Source organism: Carettochelys insculpta, chromosome 9, assembly GCF_033958435.1.
Source record: "Carettochelys insculpta isolate YL-2023 chromosome 9, ASM3395843v1, whole genome shotgun sequence".
In the NCBI taxonomy this organism is placed as follows: domain Eukaryota; kingdom Metazoa; phylum Chordata; order Testudines; family Carettochelyidae; genus Carettochelys; species Carettochelys insculpta.
The window spans coordinates 59,584,000-59,601,519 of NC_134145.1; the positions used below are offsets into that span (position 1 = coordinate 59,584,000).

A 17,520-nucleotide genomic window follows, 5' to 3' on the forward strand; every position below is an offset into this window, starting at 1 on the left:
TTGGAATTGGTTCATGCTCATCCTTGAACCCTACTACACAGACCTCTGGCCTGCTGTGACTGCAGACCTCACGTCATTGTCTGCTCTCAAATCTCTGACTCCTGCCTGGATCCAACCCTGTTTCTGACCTCCTGATTCCAGCTAGGCCAGAGCACCAATGCCCTGACCTTTATGCCAACCATCAACACCTCATCCTTAGATGTGAGGAATTAACATTTGCTGTCAGGCCAGTTTGCTTTTCTTAAGGAAAGATGGGCATATGCCTGTGAATTTTGGAGACCGTTAACCTGGGGTAGGTGACACTGGCTGAAAATGAGCTTGGTGCAGACACAGGCTCAGAATTTCCTACGTAGTTCTGCCAGAGAACCCAAATTCTGACCATAAGCTATTCGGATGCCCTCACAGCTCAGCAAGTGCAGCTCAGTCGTCTTCACTCCACAGCGGTCTGTGCTCTTTCAGTCCAAGGTGCCACCTCATATCTTACAACATCCTGTGTTATTTCAGTTCCAGTGTCAGGGCTTCTGAAGCCTGATCTGTGGCAATCTTTGCTATCTCTGTTCTGGGCCCCCACACCCTGCTAATGCACCTCAGGCATTCCTCCATGTGAACCATGAAATTCAGTTTCTGTAGTTTGTGTTGCTTCTTCTCAGAGGTACTTGTACAAGCAGAGAGCTGGATTATGTTCTCTGCTTTTTGTTTGAAATAGAAATTGACCCTCCCAAGAACCTCCGTATATCAGATGTGACACAGTCCAGTGGTGTGATTACTTGGACACCACCTGCAGCACAGATCAGTGGTTATACTCTGACTTACCAGGCTCCAGATGGCACCAGCAAGGTACTGTGAGGTCTTCAATTCCTGCTTGATGCAAACAGCCCTCTGTTTGAAGTGCTCTTGAGATGGTGGGTTTAGCCAATAAGATCCCGTTAGTGAGACTGCATGCACAGCCTCAGAATGTCAATGGGGAGAGGCCTCTGGGAGTGGAACGTTCCATCTTACTTAGCCTTGCTGGGAGGAGCCCCAGCTGGATGGTGTACACCACTGTGGGCTGCTGCTGGGTGTTGTGGAGTGGGCAGATCCTTCACGGAGCAGGGGAGTTCCACTGTTAATAGCCTTGATCTGAGGGGGAGGGGCAGGGATGTGCTTCTATCTTTGCTTTTCCAGTGTGCTTATCAATGGCAGAGGACGCCGTGCACAAGAGGTGTCTCACTCGCAGATGGGGCTACAGTCCCACCCCTGTGGATGCAATTGTCTGTAGGTTCAGTTCAAGTTCACGTTTTCCCCATATTGTTGCTCAAGGGACAGGGAATCCTGCCCTCTAGTATGCAGTCGGGCTCTGTATTTATGGGGTGTGCCCTGCTACCAATGGAAGCCGGGCTCTGGAGCAGCTGGGCAGATCTTTAGTCTAGCTTGTCTTGTTTGTCAGGAAGTGCAACTGGGCCCGAATAAGCAACGGTTCATATTGGAAGATCTGAGACAAGGAGTGAGGTACACGGTCTACTTGGTGGCCTTTAGGGGAGACCGCCGGAGCAGAAAGGCAGACAACGTCTTCTCAACAGGTAGGGTTGGCACTAACAACACTGTCACACTTAAGGGTTAATGGTGGTGGCTGCATCCTACAGAGGCCCAGGGATATTAAACAACTCATCAAAGGTCATCCAGTCAGTGGGAAATAGAACACAGATCTCTTGGTTCCCAGTCCGTTGCCCTGACCAGGCTGGGGATGCAATGGGGGAAGAACACAAAGTGACTCTGATCTGGCTGATGTAGAGCCTGTAGAGTGCAGCAGATTGACTGACTGGTTGTGAAAAGCTGATTGGAGGTAGGGAAGGTGATCACCAGCTCTGGATGTCTTGCATCATTCCAGTAGCATGGGGGCAGCTGATACTTTGCAAGCACAGCTTGTGGCATTCAAGAACTGTCCACATTCACTGACAGGGCCCAGGTAGCTGGTATCAATATGGCATCCTGCAAAGGTGCTTTTCATGCCAGTGTGATGCTGTCGTTTGCCCTACTGGGGAGGTCACTCACTGTGGACGAATGGTGCAAGTGGGGAGGGCATAGCAAGCTCCCCCTCCATCCATAACCCGTACTTCTCTAGGCATCCATGACATCACCATCCCCAGACATATTCTACTTTGCCTGGGACCCTCTTGAGGACCAGCTGAGGGATCTCATTTCTGGGCCAGGTAGACAGCTGGAAATGCTAATACATAGCTTAGGTTGAGGGTGGCCTTTATTGGAGCATAGGAGGCCCCTGGCATCAGGGTGTGAGCTCTAGCTGATGAGGGCCTGTGGGGCAGAGATGGTGCAGAGACTCTGTATGATCCTAATAGCCTCAGGCTGTAATTGTTCCTGGGCCCCTGTTCAAACCACATCCTCTTTGGGAGCCTCAACTGGGAATGCCGCCTCCAGCTTCCTTTTTGGACTAGCTGACGTGAGTTTTTCCCTCTCTTATTCCTACAGTTGCCTTTCTCTACCCCTACCCCGCTGACTGCAGCCAGACCCAGCAAAACGGCAATGCTGCCAGCGGCATGTACACCATCTACCTGAACGGTGATGCTGGCAGGCCCCTGCAGGTGTACTGTGACATGACCACCGATGGAGGCGGCTGGATAGTGAGTAGTGGTGGGGCTTTGCGTTTAAAAAAAAAAATCAAGTGACTCTAATGCTGCACTGACATCCCTGGAGACTGAAGTCTGCACTGGCAGCCGCACTGGAAAAATGCCTCTTCTTACTCTGTAGCGCCATGTTCATGTTTCTCACCTCTGGCCTGGGACATAGTGACCTGTAGGGACAAGGGGTAGTTGCCTTTGTGCCTGTTCCATCCTAGGCCTCTGCTGAGGCTACTGTTGAATATGCCAGTTGTGGTGGTGTCATGGGGAGCTGTACGTGCTGCAGATGGTTCCCCCTCCTGGCTGTTCTGGGGATTAGCGCTCTTCCAAGTCCAACTCCTTTTGTGGTCTCTCCCCTGCTCTGTGGCCCGGCTCTTGCTTCAGCTTTGACAATGAGCTTATCTCTCCAGACAGCTCATTGTGTGGTTTCCCCTTTTGGGATATGGAGCCTCACTAGGCCTGGGATATGGAGCCCACAAGGGCTGCCCACCACTTCAGGTTCCAGCCCAGGGACCCTGCAGCATAGCCAAGATCAGTTCAGTGTTCAACCTTGATGCTTTCTCCCTTGACTGCTACTGCAGGCTTTGCTCTCCCCCATTTTGCCTCCCGGGTATGCCCTTCCCTCAGGGCCAGGGTCACTCTTTCTGTGGCTTCCCTTTCAAATACGCATGAGGGTGGCTGCAGGCATCCTTGCTGCAGCCATCTCTCACCAGCTTGCTGTCTTTGTACTAGCCCAATCCTCCATCTGCTCAGCTGAACTCCATCTTCCAATCAGGAGCTGCTTCTCTCCAGCCTAATTCCTTTCTCACTATTGGGCCCTTTTTCAGCTTCATTAACCTTTTTGGTACTGATGTGAGGTGAATGCCAATCACGGGTGCAGTGGTTGGGGTGGGTCGTTGACATGCAAAGCATTTCGTGGGTTGGTCCCATATTCCAGTCAGGCTTTTGGTGGCTGAATGTCCTTCCCACCTGATCACTGCAGTGGGACTCATGACATGAACAAGCACCACTGGTCACAGCACAGAAACCATGACCTAAGGGCATTGTACAACAGGGCAGGAACGTAAAACTGTGACTCCTATCGTGTGTGCCTCTCTCTGGGCAGTGACCCCATACTTCACCGCAGGAAAATGATCTTCATCTCTGTTTTTTAAGTGTTTTTATTTTAGTAAGGGCTGAATAATGTGAACAATTTCCCATGAATATTCATTCCTGTGGTTAAAAAAAGTTCTTGTTGGCCCAGTTATAGATCTAGTACCTGTTTGTTTAGGTGTTTTAACCACATCTGGGAGATTGGTCCTTACTGTCCACGAAGAGGAGTGTGATTTGAGTTATATTAGGGCAAACATTTGTGGAAAACAAATTTTAAATTCCCAGACTGGAAGAGCTTGCATGCTTGTCTGAACAGGGAAACATTACCAAAAAGCATGTGAAATCTCCTGGCCAGTCACAATTGACCAATAGCTTGAATTATGAACACTCTTTTTGAATCACCACCTCCTCCTCATCCCCCTCTAATTGAACCTGCCTTTCCTCAAGCACCAGCATTCAAGGTTAAATAAAATGCTATTTCTATTAATTTTCATTGCAGATATACAGTATTTCTGCTACATTAAGGGTTAAATAAGCTTTTATGGGCTAGTCTGGGAACCTGGCTAGCCTGGGAACCTGGCTGCCCTTTATAACATGGTTTGTTTCTTTGGGAAAATACAGTCTGATTTCCAAACACCTGAATTACAAGTAAATTTTTTGAACACAAGCGATTTGTAAGTTGGGGCTTCCTGTAATGAATAAGTGAGAGGAAAGTGCAGGCTGCTGGTGAGTATTCCATATGCAGAAAACAAGGAAAATATACTTAATTGTGCATGACTCAGACAGCTGTGCTGGTTTTGCAGGTGTTTCAGCGGCGGAACACAGGGCAGCTGGATTTCTACAAGCGCTGGAAGTATTATGTTGAAGGCTTTGGAGACCCCCTGGAGGAATTCTGGCTTGGTACTGTATTTGTATGTTAAGGGTGAACCATTAAGAGACAGGCTTTGTTAAGCCAGCATTTTGATGCTTATCTGAAATATGCAAACCTCTCAGGTCTGCAGTCGGGTTGGGAATACCGTGGGAGCAACCCTGGGCTTGTCTATTTCAGCTCTTGCTTGGAAGCACATAGGCCAGTGAAGCAAACCCAAGGTCCACAGAAGTCGATGAGGACCTTTTTCCTAACTTCATTAGGCTTTTATTCAGCGTGAACTAAAATTTTCCATACCTCAGAACAGGTTCCTTTCAGGGGTTGTGTGATCCTGTACCAGGAGAAGAGTTTGGAGATACTAGCACCCCAGTTTAAAGGAGAATACAGCATTCACTCAGGCATGAGGAACAGGAACAAAAAGGACTGTATTTAGCAAGTCATTTTCTGTGTCTCCTTTTCTGCTGTTTCAGCTGGCTGCTTAGACTGGCAAATTCAAATCCTAGATACACCAGTAGCTTGGGGTCTTTAGATTTGCTTTGGGATAGAGAATATTCTTTCACAGTCTGTATTGTTCTCCTTTATCTAGCAGTGACATCAGGTGCCTGTGTTCCTTTTGCCACTCCTTGCTGCCATGGAACCAGGTGTAATGGTGAAAATTCATGCTGCTTCGTACACTGTAAAACTTTGGGATCAAGCAGTGGGAAGATAGTAGGATGAGAAAGGGCAAACCACCGATTTAACCACAAATGTGGCAAGAAGAAACCTCAGAACCGAAAAGATGAATGAATTTTGACTGCAGTTTTCCCTCTAGAGAATAATTGGTTTCTCCCCCCAGGTCTTGACAAGCTGCACAACCTCACGAGCAGCACTGCCATTCAATATGAGATCCGGGTGGATTTGCAGACTTCCAATGACTCTGCCTATGCTATCTATGACTTCTTCCAGGTGGCTTCAAGCAGGGATAAGTACAGGCTCTCTGTGGGGAATTACAGAGGCACCGCCGGTGAGGATTACCATACCTTTGCTGTTTCTGTCTCACACAATGGAAGCAAGCACTAGAATCAGGGACACTTGCTTCCCCATCAGCATATGGGCTGGAATAGACTGGGGAGCTGTTAGAAGACCCCAAGCCAGGTTGCTTCCTGGTGGGTCTGTCAGGAGAGAAATAGACAGTGATATTCCTGGCTGGACCTGGGGGAGAGGGTTTGCTGGGCCATCTCCTCCAAAGGAGGTTGGGGACTAGGTGTGGCTCATCTGCCACTGGAGAAGGAGGCAGAGAAGAGGGAGGAGGGAGCTATCCTGGGACTGGATTGGGTGGAGCAGGCCACCTGCTGAAGGTGCCAGAATAGGGAGTGGTTCCTGCAGATGAGCCTCTGAAGACATTGGGCTTCTCTAATGAAAGAAGGCAACACGCGGCAGGAAGAGGAGGGTCATGCGGGGGCAACCTGCACTGAACTGGAATTCAGACTCCTTGGGAGTTCGCCAAGGAGTTTATCTTGTTGATACAATGGTCTTTTGCCATCTGTACTCCAGGTATTCTCTGCTATGATGATGATGATAGCTGTGTCCTTGACTTCCAGCCCTCACCTGCCCCATTTATCACCTACCTCTCCATCCCTTCCAATCTCTGGGGATCTCCCAGTCCCCCAAACTGCACCTTCTTAGCATCCCCCTCCAGCAGTGTGATAGTGGCACCCCCAGCTTGCTGTGCCTAACGTCTCCCTCTCCCCTCTTGTAGGGGATGCTCTGACTTACCACAACGGCTGGAAGTTCACCACCTGGGACAGGGACAATGATGTGGCTCTCAGCAACTGTGCGAGGTCACACCATGGTGCCTGGTGGTACAAGAACTGCCACCTGGCTAACCTCAATGGCAAATATGGAGAAAACAAGCACAGTGAGGTGAGTGTCAGGGTGCTGCTGCTTGCGTGCTGCTTCTCACCAGCTTTTGGAATGCAGAGGATGCTCCACAGTGCAGAGGGTAGCTCAGCTGGGAAGGTGCATCCAATGGTACAGATCAGGAATTCTTTTTCCCTTTAAAGAAGGTGTAGTGTGACCAGTCCACAGCAGGCCAGAAACCTCACAGTCATTACTATGGTGCCCCATATGGTCACCTGTCACTTCATTGTGACTGCACGGGGTGGGAGGTGCAGCATCCTGGTGCGCTAGCACAGAGCCTACTGTTTGAGCTAAACGAGTGGTCATTTAAACCATTCGGTGTCAGGCCTCTGAGACACAGACAGACACACATGGAGTCGTTCCCATTGCATCCTTTGCAACACAGCTGCAGACCCACTGATCACAGGTGTGAACAATGAATTTAGTGGTGCTGAAAGGTGCTGGATTGGCAGCCATGGGAGACTGGACTCCTTTGTTTATCCAAAGAGCAAGGACGGCATGGGTAGTGGCGCCTCTCAGGGGCTGTAAGCCAGGATTTGAGCCCTAGTATCAAGAAGTGAAAAGGCTAGGACAAGTCACTTCATCGCTCTGTGCCTCAGTCGACCCATCTGTAAAATGGAAATATTGCTACCTGCCCTTCTTTGCCGCTGTCCATCTGAAAAGTGCTGTGTACACGATGCTCACTGCAATTCCTGTCTGTTAGCTGAGGGCAGCACGTCACTGCCTTGTTCTGCACTGGCTGCTCCTTGGTCTCTGGATTCAATTCAGAGTGGTGTTTTGGACATCTAAAGCAGCAGGCGGTGCTTGTCCTTGCGATTCGAGGGCACAGCTGCACTGAAGCAGTGTTGGCTTTGTGAGATGGACAGTGGCTTGGGCTAGGCACCTGAGATGGGATCCCAGGGATCAGGTGGGCTGCCTCAGCTTCCCCTGGTGCTCTTTAGCTCTCACTGATGTTTTTAGCTTGCTAACGCAGGCAGAACTAGCATGTGTCTGTCTGCCTGGGCTGCAAATCAGACTTCCCATCCCAGCTCCAGCATAGATAGATACAACCACCACTCTCCTTGTGCCATAGCTGCAAATAGGCAGGAGTGTTTGAACAGGAGCCTCCTTGTTTCAAAGCGGTGAGGGGTGGTTGGCAGTACATCCCTCTCTGCCAGGGGAACTTCAGCTCAGAAACGGGCTCCCTGCCCAGATACCTGTCTGAAATAGTTCTGGGCTGTCAGTGTCAGCACATGACACAAAATGCATCTGTTTACACAGCCTTCTGTGTGTGTGATGCTTGTAGGGGGTTCAGTCCAATTGGGCGCCCAACTGTATGTATATTAGCTGCTGGTAGGGATGTCTAGAGAGCTGGTGGGGATTCCCTCTTCTTATTATGATAGAAATCCAAATAAACAACAACCCTCCCAATGTCTGAGTTGTGTACTGTAGTATTCCAGAACCCCACCCATAGCTTATGTCAGGGGTGGGCAATAATTTTTTTGGGGGGGCATTCCAAGAATTTGGACAGTGGTCAACAGCTGCACTCTTCTGTGATATTAATGGAGGGGGTGCGGGGTCTGGGATGGAGTTTCAGTGCAGAAGGAAGCTTGGGGTAAAGGACCAGGGTGTAGGCATGCTGTGGGGTCGGGGGGGGAAGAGTGGATGAAGGAGGGTGTTGTGAACTGGGGCAGAGTCCATATGGGGTCATGGGTGCAGGAAAGGACTCTGACCTGGAGAAGGATGTGCAGGGTCACAGCCTTTATAGAGCCCCACAGCTGGCTTTTCTGAGCATTGAGAGGAGGGGTGGGTGAGGCAGGGGGCTGGCTGAGGCTCTTGCGAGCCAGATCCAGCAGGTTGGTGGCCCAGATCCGGCCCATGGGTTGTATTTTGCCAAGTCCTGGCGCACATGCAAAATAAAGGGAGTGCCTTGTTTTCCTTCCAGGGGGTCAACTGGGAACCATGGAAGGGCCATTTGTTCTCCATCCCTTACACCGAAATGAAGATCCGTCCTCGGTCGTACAGCAGTGAACCGATCCTGGGGAGGAAAAAGAGGTCTCAGGCAGGGAAGAGGAAGATGATCAGGGCTTAAAATGGCCTTGAAGCGTGGCCAAGCCCAGCAATGCCTGGCAATGGAAAGCTATCGTTTTGTAACTACAGGGACAGCTTGCTGCAGTGCTTGTTTATCAACAGGCCCGCTGCCAGGGGCTGGGAGGCGAGGACAAAGAGGGTCATTGCCCCCGGGCCTGGTGTTTCAAAGGGGCTGGAGCTCCAGCCACCACCATTGCTGAAGTTATTTCTGGATGGTGTCGGTCCCCAGATGTGACAGTGGGAGCTCCAGGCCTCTTTGAAATGCTTCACAATGCTGTGCTGCTGCTCGGTGTGGGGCTCTGAGAGGGTATGGGGGAGAATGGCAGACTGCACTAAGCTCCGCCTCTTCTGTCCTTGGCCCTGCCCCTTCTAGGCACAGGCAGCTGGGGCCTCCTCCCACCTTACCCTCAGGCCTGTGGTGGCTGTCGGTGCCACTGGTGGTCAGTGCTCACCCTGCTTCCGCCCCTGCTCAGAACCCAGTCTGGGTGGACACCTCAGCCTGCTTGGAGCATTTGGAGTCTATTGACAAAAAATCACTAGTCACAGAGTAGACGGGGGGTGATGAGGAATATTAGCATTCACTGCTATCCTGATTGGCTCAGCTTGATGAGGATCTGCCTGGTGCGATGCACACAGGTGATCTATTTTTCCTGACGGTTATGAACTTACAAGCGAACTTTAGCTCCAGCTGCTGCCTCCCACAACCCAAGTAGCTTCCCTGTCTATGCCAATGCCCTTCACCACTAGTTATTGCTGCCAGCCACCACTGTAACCTCTCACGCCTCAGGGAGCATTGTCAAGTTAAATGCAGCAAGGTAAAACACAACCCTTATCTACGTTGGAAATAACCCTGTGGGTTGATATTTGCGGAAGTCTAGTTTACTTCTATTTCTGCTGCTTCCTTCCTTGCTCCCCCGTTTCTACGAAGAAAAGGCCATGGCACTTCACTTTCTTTAACAATCAGCCTCTCAGCACTTTCTCTCTCAGAGCCTCATGCCCGAACGTGTACCACAGTGTTTGGGCTGCATTCAATATGGGGCAGGATGAGGTTTTTAAACACCGCTCCTTTTTGGAATTTTAAAAACAACACGGAATCACCTAGTTTTTTTTGTATCAGCTGCTTTTTATAAATGTGTGCTTTTTCCATCTAAATTAAACCTGTCACTTTAAAGCCCCTGAGTTTGGGTTTATTTTTAGTTCTTCCCTGAGCAGTTTGATAATTTTCTTTGTCCACAGCTTGGGCATCTTCATGCCAGCTCCTTGGTCTTATTAAAAAGCCAGGTTCCCCATGTAATGCTGCCTCTGCTGATGTGGATTCTGCTGTGACAAGGGGAATTGCTCACCCTCTAGTTGATTGGAAAGGAAAACAAGGACTCGAATGAGGAATATGTACCAACAGGAGATTTGTCGGCAGATGGCATCACTATTAGAATAGCTGAGTGGGCCTCTGAAAAAACAACGAGCTGTCCTGTGGAACCTTATAGACAAACAGATTGCCCATGAAAGTTTATGCTCCAATAAATCTGTTAATTTTATAAGGTGCCACAGGACTTCTCATTTTTTTTGCAGGTACTGACTAACATGGCTCCCCCTCTGATACTGAGTTCTTGGAAAAGGATTCTCCTGGTGACCTTGGACAACTCATTTAATCCCTCTGCCTCAGTGTCCTTATCTACGAGATGGGAAGGATAACGGTCACTAACCTGCCTCAGAGGGGTTTGGTGTGGCAGTTAATGCTGGCAAAGCATTCTGAAGATAATTAAGACTAAATATTATTTTGAATACGACAGCTAATTCTCCACAGGAGAGAAATGTTGCTTCTCTCCTAGGTCCCTGCAGTGCCAGCATCCTCTTCCTTCACCTCTCAGGGCTGAGTGCAGAACATTCTCTATCTTTCAGGTGCAGTCGGGCCGTGTCCCCCCGACTCCCCTGTCCAGGCATTCAGCATCATGAAATGCTTTCTGTTAAACTTCTGTTAAAGTTCATCCACCCTGATTTAAACTCTTGTCCTAGGGCCCCTAACTCCAGCTCCCTCTCTCTTCATGCTAAAATGTACTTTAATTGTAACTTTCACAAGGCTGGTGTCTAGCGGCCACAAGACTTGCCTAGGAGGATGTACAGTATATTCCTTTACACAAAATCCTAGGCAGGCTTCATAAAGAGGCAGGGGGCAGGATAAAGGGGTTGTAGTTCTAATGGTCAGAAGTCATGGACAGGGTCTTCTGGTCCATCGGCAATGATACTCATTTGGCCTGGTGGATATGCTCCTGCTCTTTATCACATTAGCCCTGTGCAGGGAGATGCCAAGAGAGCCCCCAAAGGCCACAAAATTGGAGTACTGTGTCCAGTTCTGGGCTTCACATTTCAGGAAAGATGTGGAGAAATTGGAGAAGGTCCAGAGAAGAGCAACAAGAATGATTAAAGGGCTAGAGAATATGAGCTATGAGGGAAGACTGACTGAAAGAATTGGGCTTGTTCAGTTTAGAAAAGAGAAGACTTAGAAGTGACACGATAGCAGTTTTCAAGTACCTAAAAGAGGCTTATAAGGAGGAGGGAGAAGAATTGTTCTCCTTGGCCTCTGAGGATAGGACAAGGAGCAACGGGAGGTTTAAGTTGGACATTAGGAAAAACTTCCTAACTGTTAGGGTGGTTAAACACTGGAATAAACTACCTAGAGATGTTGTGGAATCTCCATGATTGGAGATATTTAAGAGCAGGTTAGATAGACCTCTACTGGGGATGGTCTAGCCAGTGCTTGGTCCTGCCATGAGAGCGGGGGACTGGACTTGATGACCTCTTGAGGGCCCTTCTAGTTCTAGTGTTCTATGATTCTGTGAAAATCAGATAAGGATCCAAGGCACCAGGCCAGGTTTTGGAAATGACTCACAGTTTTAGCGTCCCCTGACCAAAGGTCTATAGTTAGGCTAACAGATGTATTCTCATGAAAATGGACTGGGCTCAGTCAGTGACTGCCCCCTCAGCTGGACAAGGACAGCTCTTTGGGGTGCACTTCTATACACAGGTACAAACAAGTTACACATCACTTCTGACATACTAGGTTGCCACCCTCTGACGTTACCTAGTTACTACCCATTACCTTGTACGTGAGGGCTTGGTCATTAACTATCATTCCATCAGTTTAGACCCTCTGCTGAACCTGGGTTGGTATGTTCCTGGTATCTGCGGGGTGGGTATTGGTATGGAGATATGTTTTAACTAAGTGTCCTGTTACCATTCCTCTGGAATGTGTTTACCACCTGTGCTTAGTACCTCTTAAAGCTTTGTACCGTTAACCCTGTTTGAGCCAGATTCCGTTAGCCAAGCCTGGCTCTTGCTCACAGCTTAGCGTTAGCACAGTCTTGACCATTGTGGTTCAGGGCTTAGCCTCATAGCAGGCCAGGATATGGGGCCTTATGTTTCAGGCCCTTGTCTTACTATAGTGGTGTCCTAAACCGCCTGATTATATAAGATGCCACTTACAGATGAAGGTGAAAGCTTTTCATAGTATGAGGCTTCTCTTCACATACATTTAAATGGTCATCATTGCACCCTGAAATTATCACCATGGCATTAACAAGTTCCCACTACTCTTTGACCTGATGTTTCCAGCAGTCTGTGGATTCAGACCAGCAGCCTGCATGGGTTTACAGCCAGTTTACAAGGTGATGATTTTCTTTAAGGGTGAGACATCACTGGCTTGTGAAGAAAAGCTCAGATCTTGGAGCACAAGATGTAAACAACAGAGGAAGTCACCAGCTCCCCAGACAACTGTGAGCCAGTCACATTCAATCACTATCCCAAGGGGTTAATCAGCTGTGCCAGTGGGAATTCCTGGGTATCCTTCTAGTTCATAGTGCTGAACTGAAATGGTCTTTAAGTAGAAAGAATGCCTAAGAAGCACCAGTCAATTAACAGAATGCAGGGGGGCGGGGAGTGGGGAGTCTTCACTATTACAAATAAAGATACTTCTATACTGAAATCTTGCCCTGGTGGGAGCCTTTCACGCTTAACCTTGCTCTCATTACACTGCATGGGCCATGACAAACTCATTTTTGGTCTCCCTTTCCTCCCCTGTACCTACCCCCAAGCAATGAGGATAGTTCTTCTGCCCTTCCTTGCAACCTCCAGTCTGGGAAGGAGGAGAGGCGATCCTGTGGGGAGCCCCACGTTCGGTCTGAGATGGGGTGGAGAACCCTCAGTCAGTCTAAGGGGCAGCACTGAGGCTGGGGCCAGAACTGGTGAGGGAGGCGCAAGTGATGTGTGGATGGGATTTGGAGGCAGAATTAACTGCTGGGCAGGGAGATGGCCAGATGTGAGGGGTGATAGCACATCCAGCAAGAGACAACTGACCTCAGTCAATGTGGGCATCATTGCCTCAAACCCTGGAGATAGGCAGGAAGGGTTCAAATATCAAAAGCCCGGTCAAAGCCACACAATAATTAAAATAAACGTAGAACTTCAGGGAGGGCTGAGTCACAATTTTAAAATTGTTGTCGTTGGCTGGGGCCTGGTGTCTGCTCCTCGAAAGGGGCAAGGAATACCTGAGAGTTGATCACTGGCTCAAGGCAGGAAGGCTACGGACTGAACCAAGACTTGTCAGGTACCAGCGAAGCCTCATAGCACCAAGTCTCAGGGCCTGGATCAGCTGACTTGGGTTCACAGGGCTAAAAAATACAGTGTAGATGTTATGGCTGGATCCCAGACCTCACCCCACCCTGAGCCCCAAAATCTACACTGCCATGTTATAGTTTCATGGCCTGTGCCAGCTGACCCAGGCCAACCAAAAGAATTTCGCCACACTTTAGCCATACCCTTGGGGTCTTGCTGAGGGTCATTGGAACAGCTTCCGGCAGTGGGGGGGGTGAATTCTCTGGGAGTCTACAAATCACCATGGGATGTCTTGCTGGTGCGCCAGCTTGTCCAGAAGTGCTGGCTACACCTCTGGCCTTTGTGGAAGGGAGGCAGCAATGGCCAAAGGCAGGCATGTTTCCATTCAGCATGCCCTTTCCCTGCTCAGGCAGCATGGTCCAGCCCTTGCCAGCCAGGTGCATGTTTTCCCCACAGGATCTCACACGCTTAACGGTGGTAGAAAATCCCCTTCCTCTCCCTCAGTGATAATGCTGATGACCCCCCGCCCGCCTCCTTCTCACCAGCCTTTGTGAGCTCTCTGGGCCCCAGGAGGAGCCATTTGAATAGAGATGATCCCTGGAAATAAGCCCCCACTAGTGTCATTTCTCAGCTGTTGCTTTTTGCTTCTGGGCAGTTCCAGAGTGGCTGCTTTATGCACCACAGACAGCTTTCCCCCAGGCCTGTACAAAGTGCTTCAAAACTGCACTCTGCACACTGTTATTGCCATGGAAACATGCAGTTTTGCCTTTCAGGTGTGCATGGAGCCAGGCGTGGTGATTACCACAGCCCCTGCTGGGGGAAGCCAGCAAAGCCACAAGCTCCAGAAAATGGCGTTCAGCCTGCAAGTCCAGGGTCAGAAAGCCATCTATTACCAGCGGAGGAAGTTTCCTCAGCCCCTGCTGTCAGGGCGTGCGAGGCCGGAGCTGGAAATGACCGGCACAGGCATGATATAATTCCTACATCCCCTCCAAATGAGATACTCGAGGCAGCTTTCAGGAGGAGGCTGAGCTGGGTAACTCCAAGAGCTCATCAGGGCCTTGGTTTCGGGGCCTGCTATTTACAGGCAGCGTGAGCAAGAACCTTATAGGCCCACTTCTGTCAGGGAAGGAAGTAATCTCAGGATGCATGCAATGGGCATGGTGGGTTATTCTGCGTGAAATTCCCTCCAGCGCTTCAGGGGCCAGGCAGTTACAGAGGCTCCTGGCTATAGGGAGCCCCTGCCAGGAGTTAGTTTGGAAAAAAGGGGCCTCCAGGATTCCCACTGTCCCCCTCCCTCAGGCCTGGCAAGGCTCAGCCGGAGAGACATTCGCCTCTGCTGTTGCTTTGAGGCACCCCTGCAGAAATGTCACATCTAAGTAGAGCCACAGGCTGGAATAAGCCACAGTGCTAGCTTTGTTGCCGCTGCCGGCTGCTCTCAGGGCTTCGGAGCAGGCAGCCAAAACTCCCTCATCTTCCTCCTAATGCAGAGTTCTCTCTCCGTGCCACAGCACAGCTGAAGCAGGCCATGGGATGGAGACAACAGCATTCACAACAGCTGCAGCGCCTCACTAAGAGAAAAGGCTAAAGCAGATCTTCATACCTACTTTGTCCCCAGAGGGCCAAATACTATAAGACTGGCTTAAATTGCTCCTTGTGGCTCTGGGACAGCACTGAACTGGGTGCTTTTGGGGACGAAAGACCTCCCAGGTGCTGCAAATCAGCCCTGTTCTATTAGCTTCAGTGCTGATTCACACCAGCTGGGGATGTAGGCATCTCCTCATTGCTTCTCTAGTTACCAGGTTGGTGCTCCTAATGGCTGCTGGAACTAGGGACTCAACAGGTATCTTTAGCTGGAGAAGCCTGGAAGTCTTTACCTGGCTGTCCCAGCTGCTGGCTCCACAACCAGGAATACTGGAAGTGTCTGGTGAACAGAAGGTGTGTCAGAAGGTTCCAGGTAAGCACTTCTACCATTGTGAGGTGATGAGCCCATGCTGGCCTGTGGGTGATGGTTAACTCATCCAGTTATATAGAGAGGAATAGGTGCCATACACAGCTGTCACTTACCCAGCCTCAGTGGTATAATTTCAGCCCTCACTGGCTCTAGAGCAAAACAAAAAGGCCACATCTAGGTACTGAGTTGGTTAAAGTGGGTTGTAAATCCTATCTTTCACCAGGAATGGCAATCAACATGGAGACCTGTAGCACCTTAAAGACTAGTAGTTTTATTTATGAGGTAATGAGCTTTTCCAGGTAAGACCCATAGGATGGGCTGGAGCAGGTTCAGTGGAGGGCAACAAAAATGATTAACGAGCTGGAGCACATGACCTATGAGGAGAGGCTGAGGAATTTGGGCTTGTTTAGTTTATAGAAGAGAAGACTGAGAGGTGATTTAGTAGCAGCCTTCAACTTTCTGAAGGGGAGCTCTACAGAGGATGGATAGAGACTGTTCTCAGTGGTGATGGATGGCAGAACGAGGAGCAATGGTCTGAAGTTAAAGAGGGAGAGGTGTAGGTTGGATATTAGGAAAAACTACTTCCCCAGGCTGGTGGTGAAGCACTGGAATGCGTTGCCTAGAGAGGTGGTGGATTCTCCATCCCTTGAGGTTTTTAAGTCCCGGCTGGACAAGGTCCTGGCTGGGATGACTTAGTGGGAGTTGATCCTGCTTGAAGCAGGGGGCTGGACCAGATGACCTCCTGAGGTCTCTTCCAGCCCTTGGATTCTGTGTTTTTTAATCCCCTGGAAAGGCCATGCCCTAGTCCCATACATGGAAATAATTATAAATGGCCACAAGATGGCACTGTAGGCCCATTTCATGGTGGGGAATCTGGCCATGAAATTATCAGACTCCCAGGAAAATATTTTTCAATGTTAAATCCTGTCCATGAAGAAATCTTTGATGCTTTGCTGCCTAGCTCAGACGGTGCAGATGTTTTGCTCTGTTGCCAGGGAGTTAATGAAGTCAGCTCACACAAGGGAGGGAGTAGTTGTTGTTTTTGCTTAGACTCAGCCTGGCATCAGTGTTGCGAAAGCTTCATGTCCCCTCATATCCCCGGCTTTGCCTCTACGGACACTCCCAGCTGTTCCATTCCACACTCCTACCAGCTCTGCCTACGCCCGTCACTCTGAATGTGCAGCTCACTCTGTCACTCAACTCCCAAAAGGCTCGCAGTTCTTCCAGTGCACCCCAAGCCTGGCCCCTTTCAGTCCTGGCTCTCTGTGAAGTTTTTCAAAAGAACTCACGGCCTTATTTTCAGATGTGCTCATTATCCGTAACCAGGGAATGCAGCACCCTTTAATGCACGAGAACAGAGGAGCGGCCATGCTGTGTCACACTAATAATCCATCTTGCTCAGTATCCTGTCTTCTGGTGGTGGCCAGTTCCAGGGGCTTCAGAGGGAATGAGCAGAACAAGCTGATTATTGAAGGATCCACCCCCTGTTGTCCAGTTCCTGCTTCTGGAAGCTTAGGAACACTGTGGGATTATTCACCCCTCACCAGAGTAGGGGGACCAGGTGTCTCGTTTTCCACTGGACCACTTAGTTGAGCATGGAGGATCCGGTCGGCATCACCAGCTGGGCAGTTGAAAATCCAGTTAGCAGTGCCACAGGGCTCAGGCAATCTTGTTGCTACCTGTGCTGGCACCAGTCTGTGTCCTGGGAGCAGCCAGCATATCTGGCTCATAAGCAGAGGGGCTAAGGGGCTCTGCCTGGTGCTTGTCCCCCTGACTCCACATTCCCTCCAGGAACTGGCCAATAAGAGTTGGGTTGTGGTGGTGCCTGTGGATGAGAGCTGTGCAGGTGTCCTGAATCCTGACACCCCTCAAACACCATGTAGGTGCTGGACTGCTGGCTGCTTTTGAGGACGGGCAGAGGCTAGAGTGCCCTAGCCCTGCCATGACTCTGACCAGGAGCTGCCAAGGGTGAACCTGAGCCCTGACTCCCTGCCACAGATCTGAAGCCTGCTCCTGCACCCTACACCCCTCATCCCTGGAGGGGAACACAGTGAGCAGGGCCTTGGGAAGGGTTGGGGTTAGGGTGTTTGGTTTCATTTGATTAGAAAGTTGGCAACCTTACTCCCTGTGACCACTTATCCCTCCTCTTTGTTTCCTCTCTTTTAACCTGTTACTGATCCATGAGAGGATCTCCTTTCATCCCCAGGACAGCTTACTTGGCTTAAGAGCCATGGGGAAGGGACTTTGTCATGGACTTTCTGAAAATTCAGCTACACTAGATCACCCTTGTCTGCCTGATTGTTGACCCCTCTCAAATATTCTAGTAGATTGGTGAGGTATGATTTCTCTTTTCACAAACTGCGCTGCCTCTTCCCCAACAAACTGTGTTCATCTGTGTGCCTGATAATTTTGTACCT

At 49.8% G+C, this 17,520-nt stretch overlaps 1 protein-coding gene across 1 annotated transcript in view; it reads left to right on the plus strand.

Moving 5' to 3' along the window:
- TNN (tenascin N) overlaps window positions 1–8,545 on the plus strand; it is a 31,222-nt gene extending 22,677 nt beyond the window's left edge. The window contains exons 11-17 of the mRNA XM_075002820.1: window positions 707–837; window positions 1,427–1,559; window positions 2,467–2,618; window positions 4,511–4,607; window positions 5,411–5,578; window positions 6,314–6,477; window positions 8,399–8,545. Of these exons, the coding sequence (XP_074858921.1) occupies window positions 707–837; window positions 1,427–1,559; window positions 2,467–2,618; window positions 4,511–4,607; window positions 5,411–5,578; window positions 6,314–6,477; window positions 8,399–8,545 (992 nt within the window). The remainder of the gene's footprint in view (window positions 1–706; window positions 838–1,426; window positions 1,560–2,466; window positions 2,619–4,510; window positions 4,608–5,410; window positions 5,579–6,313; window positions 6,478–8,398) is intronic.
- Window positions 8,546–17,520: the final 8,975 nt, after the last annotated feature.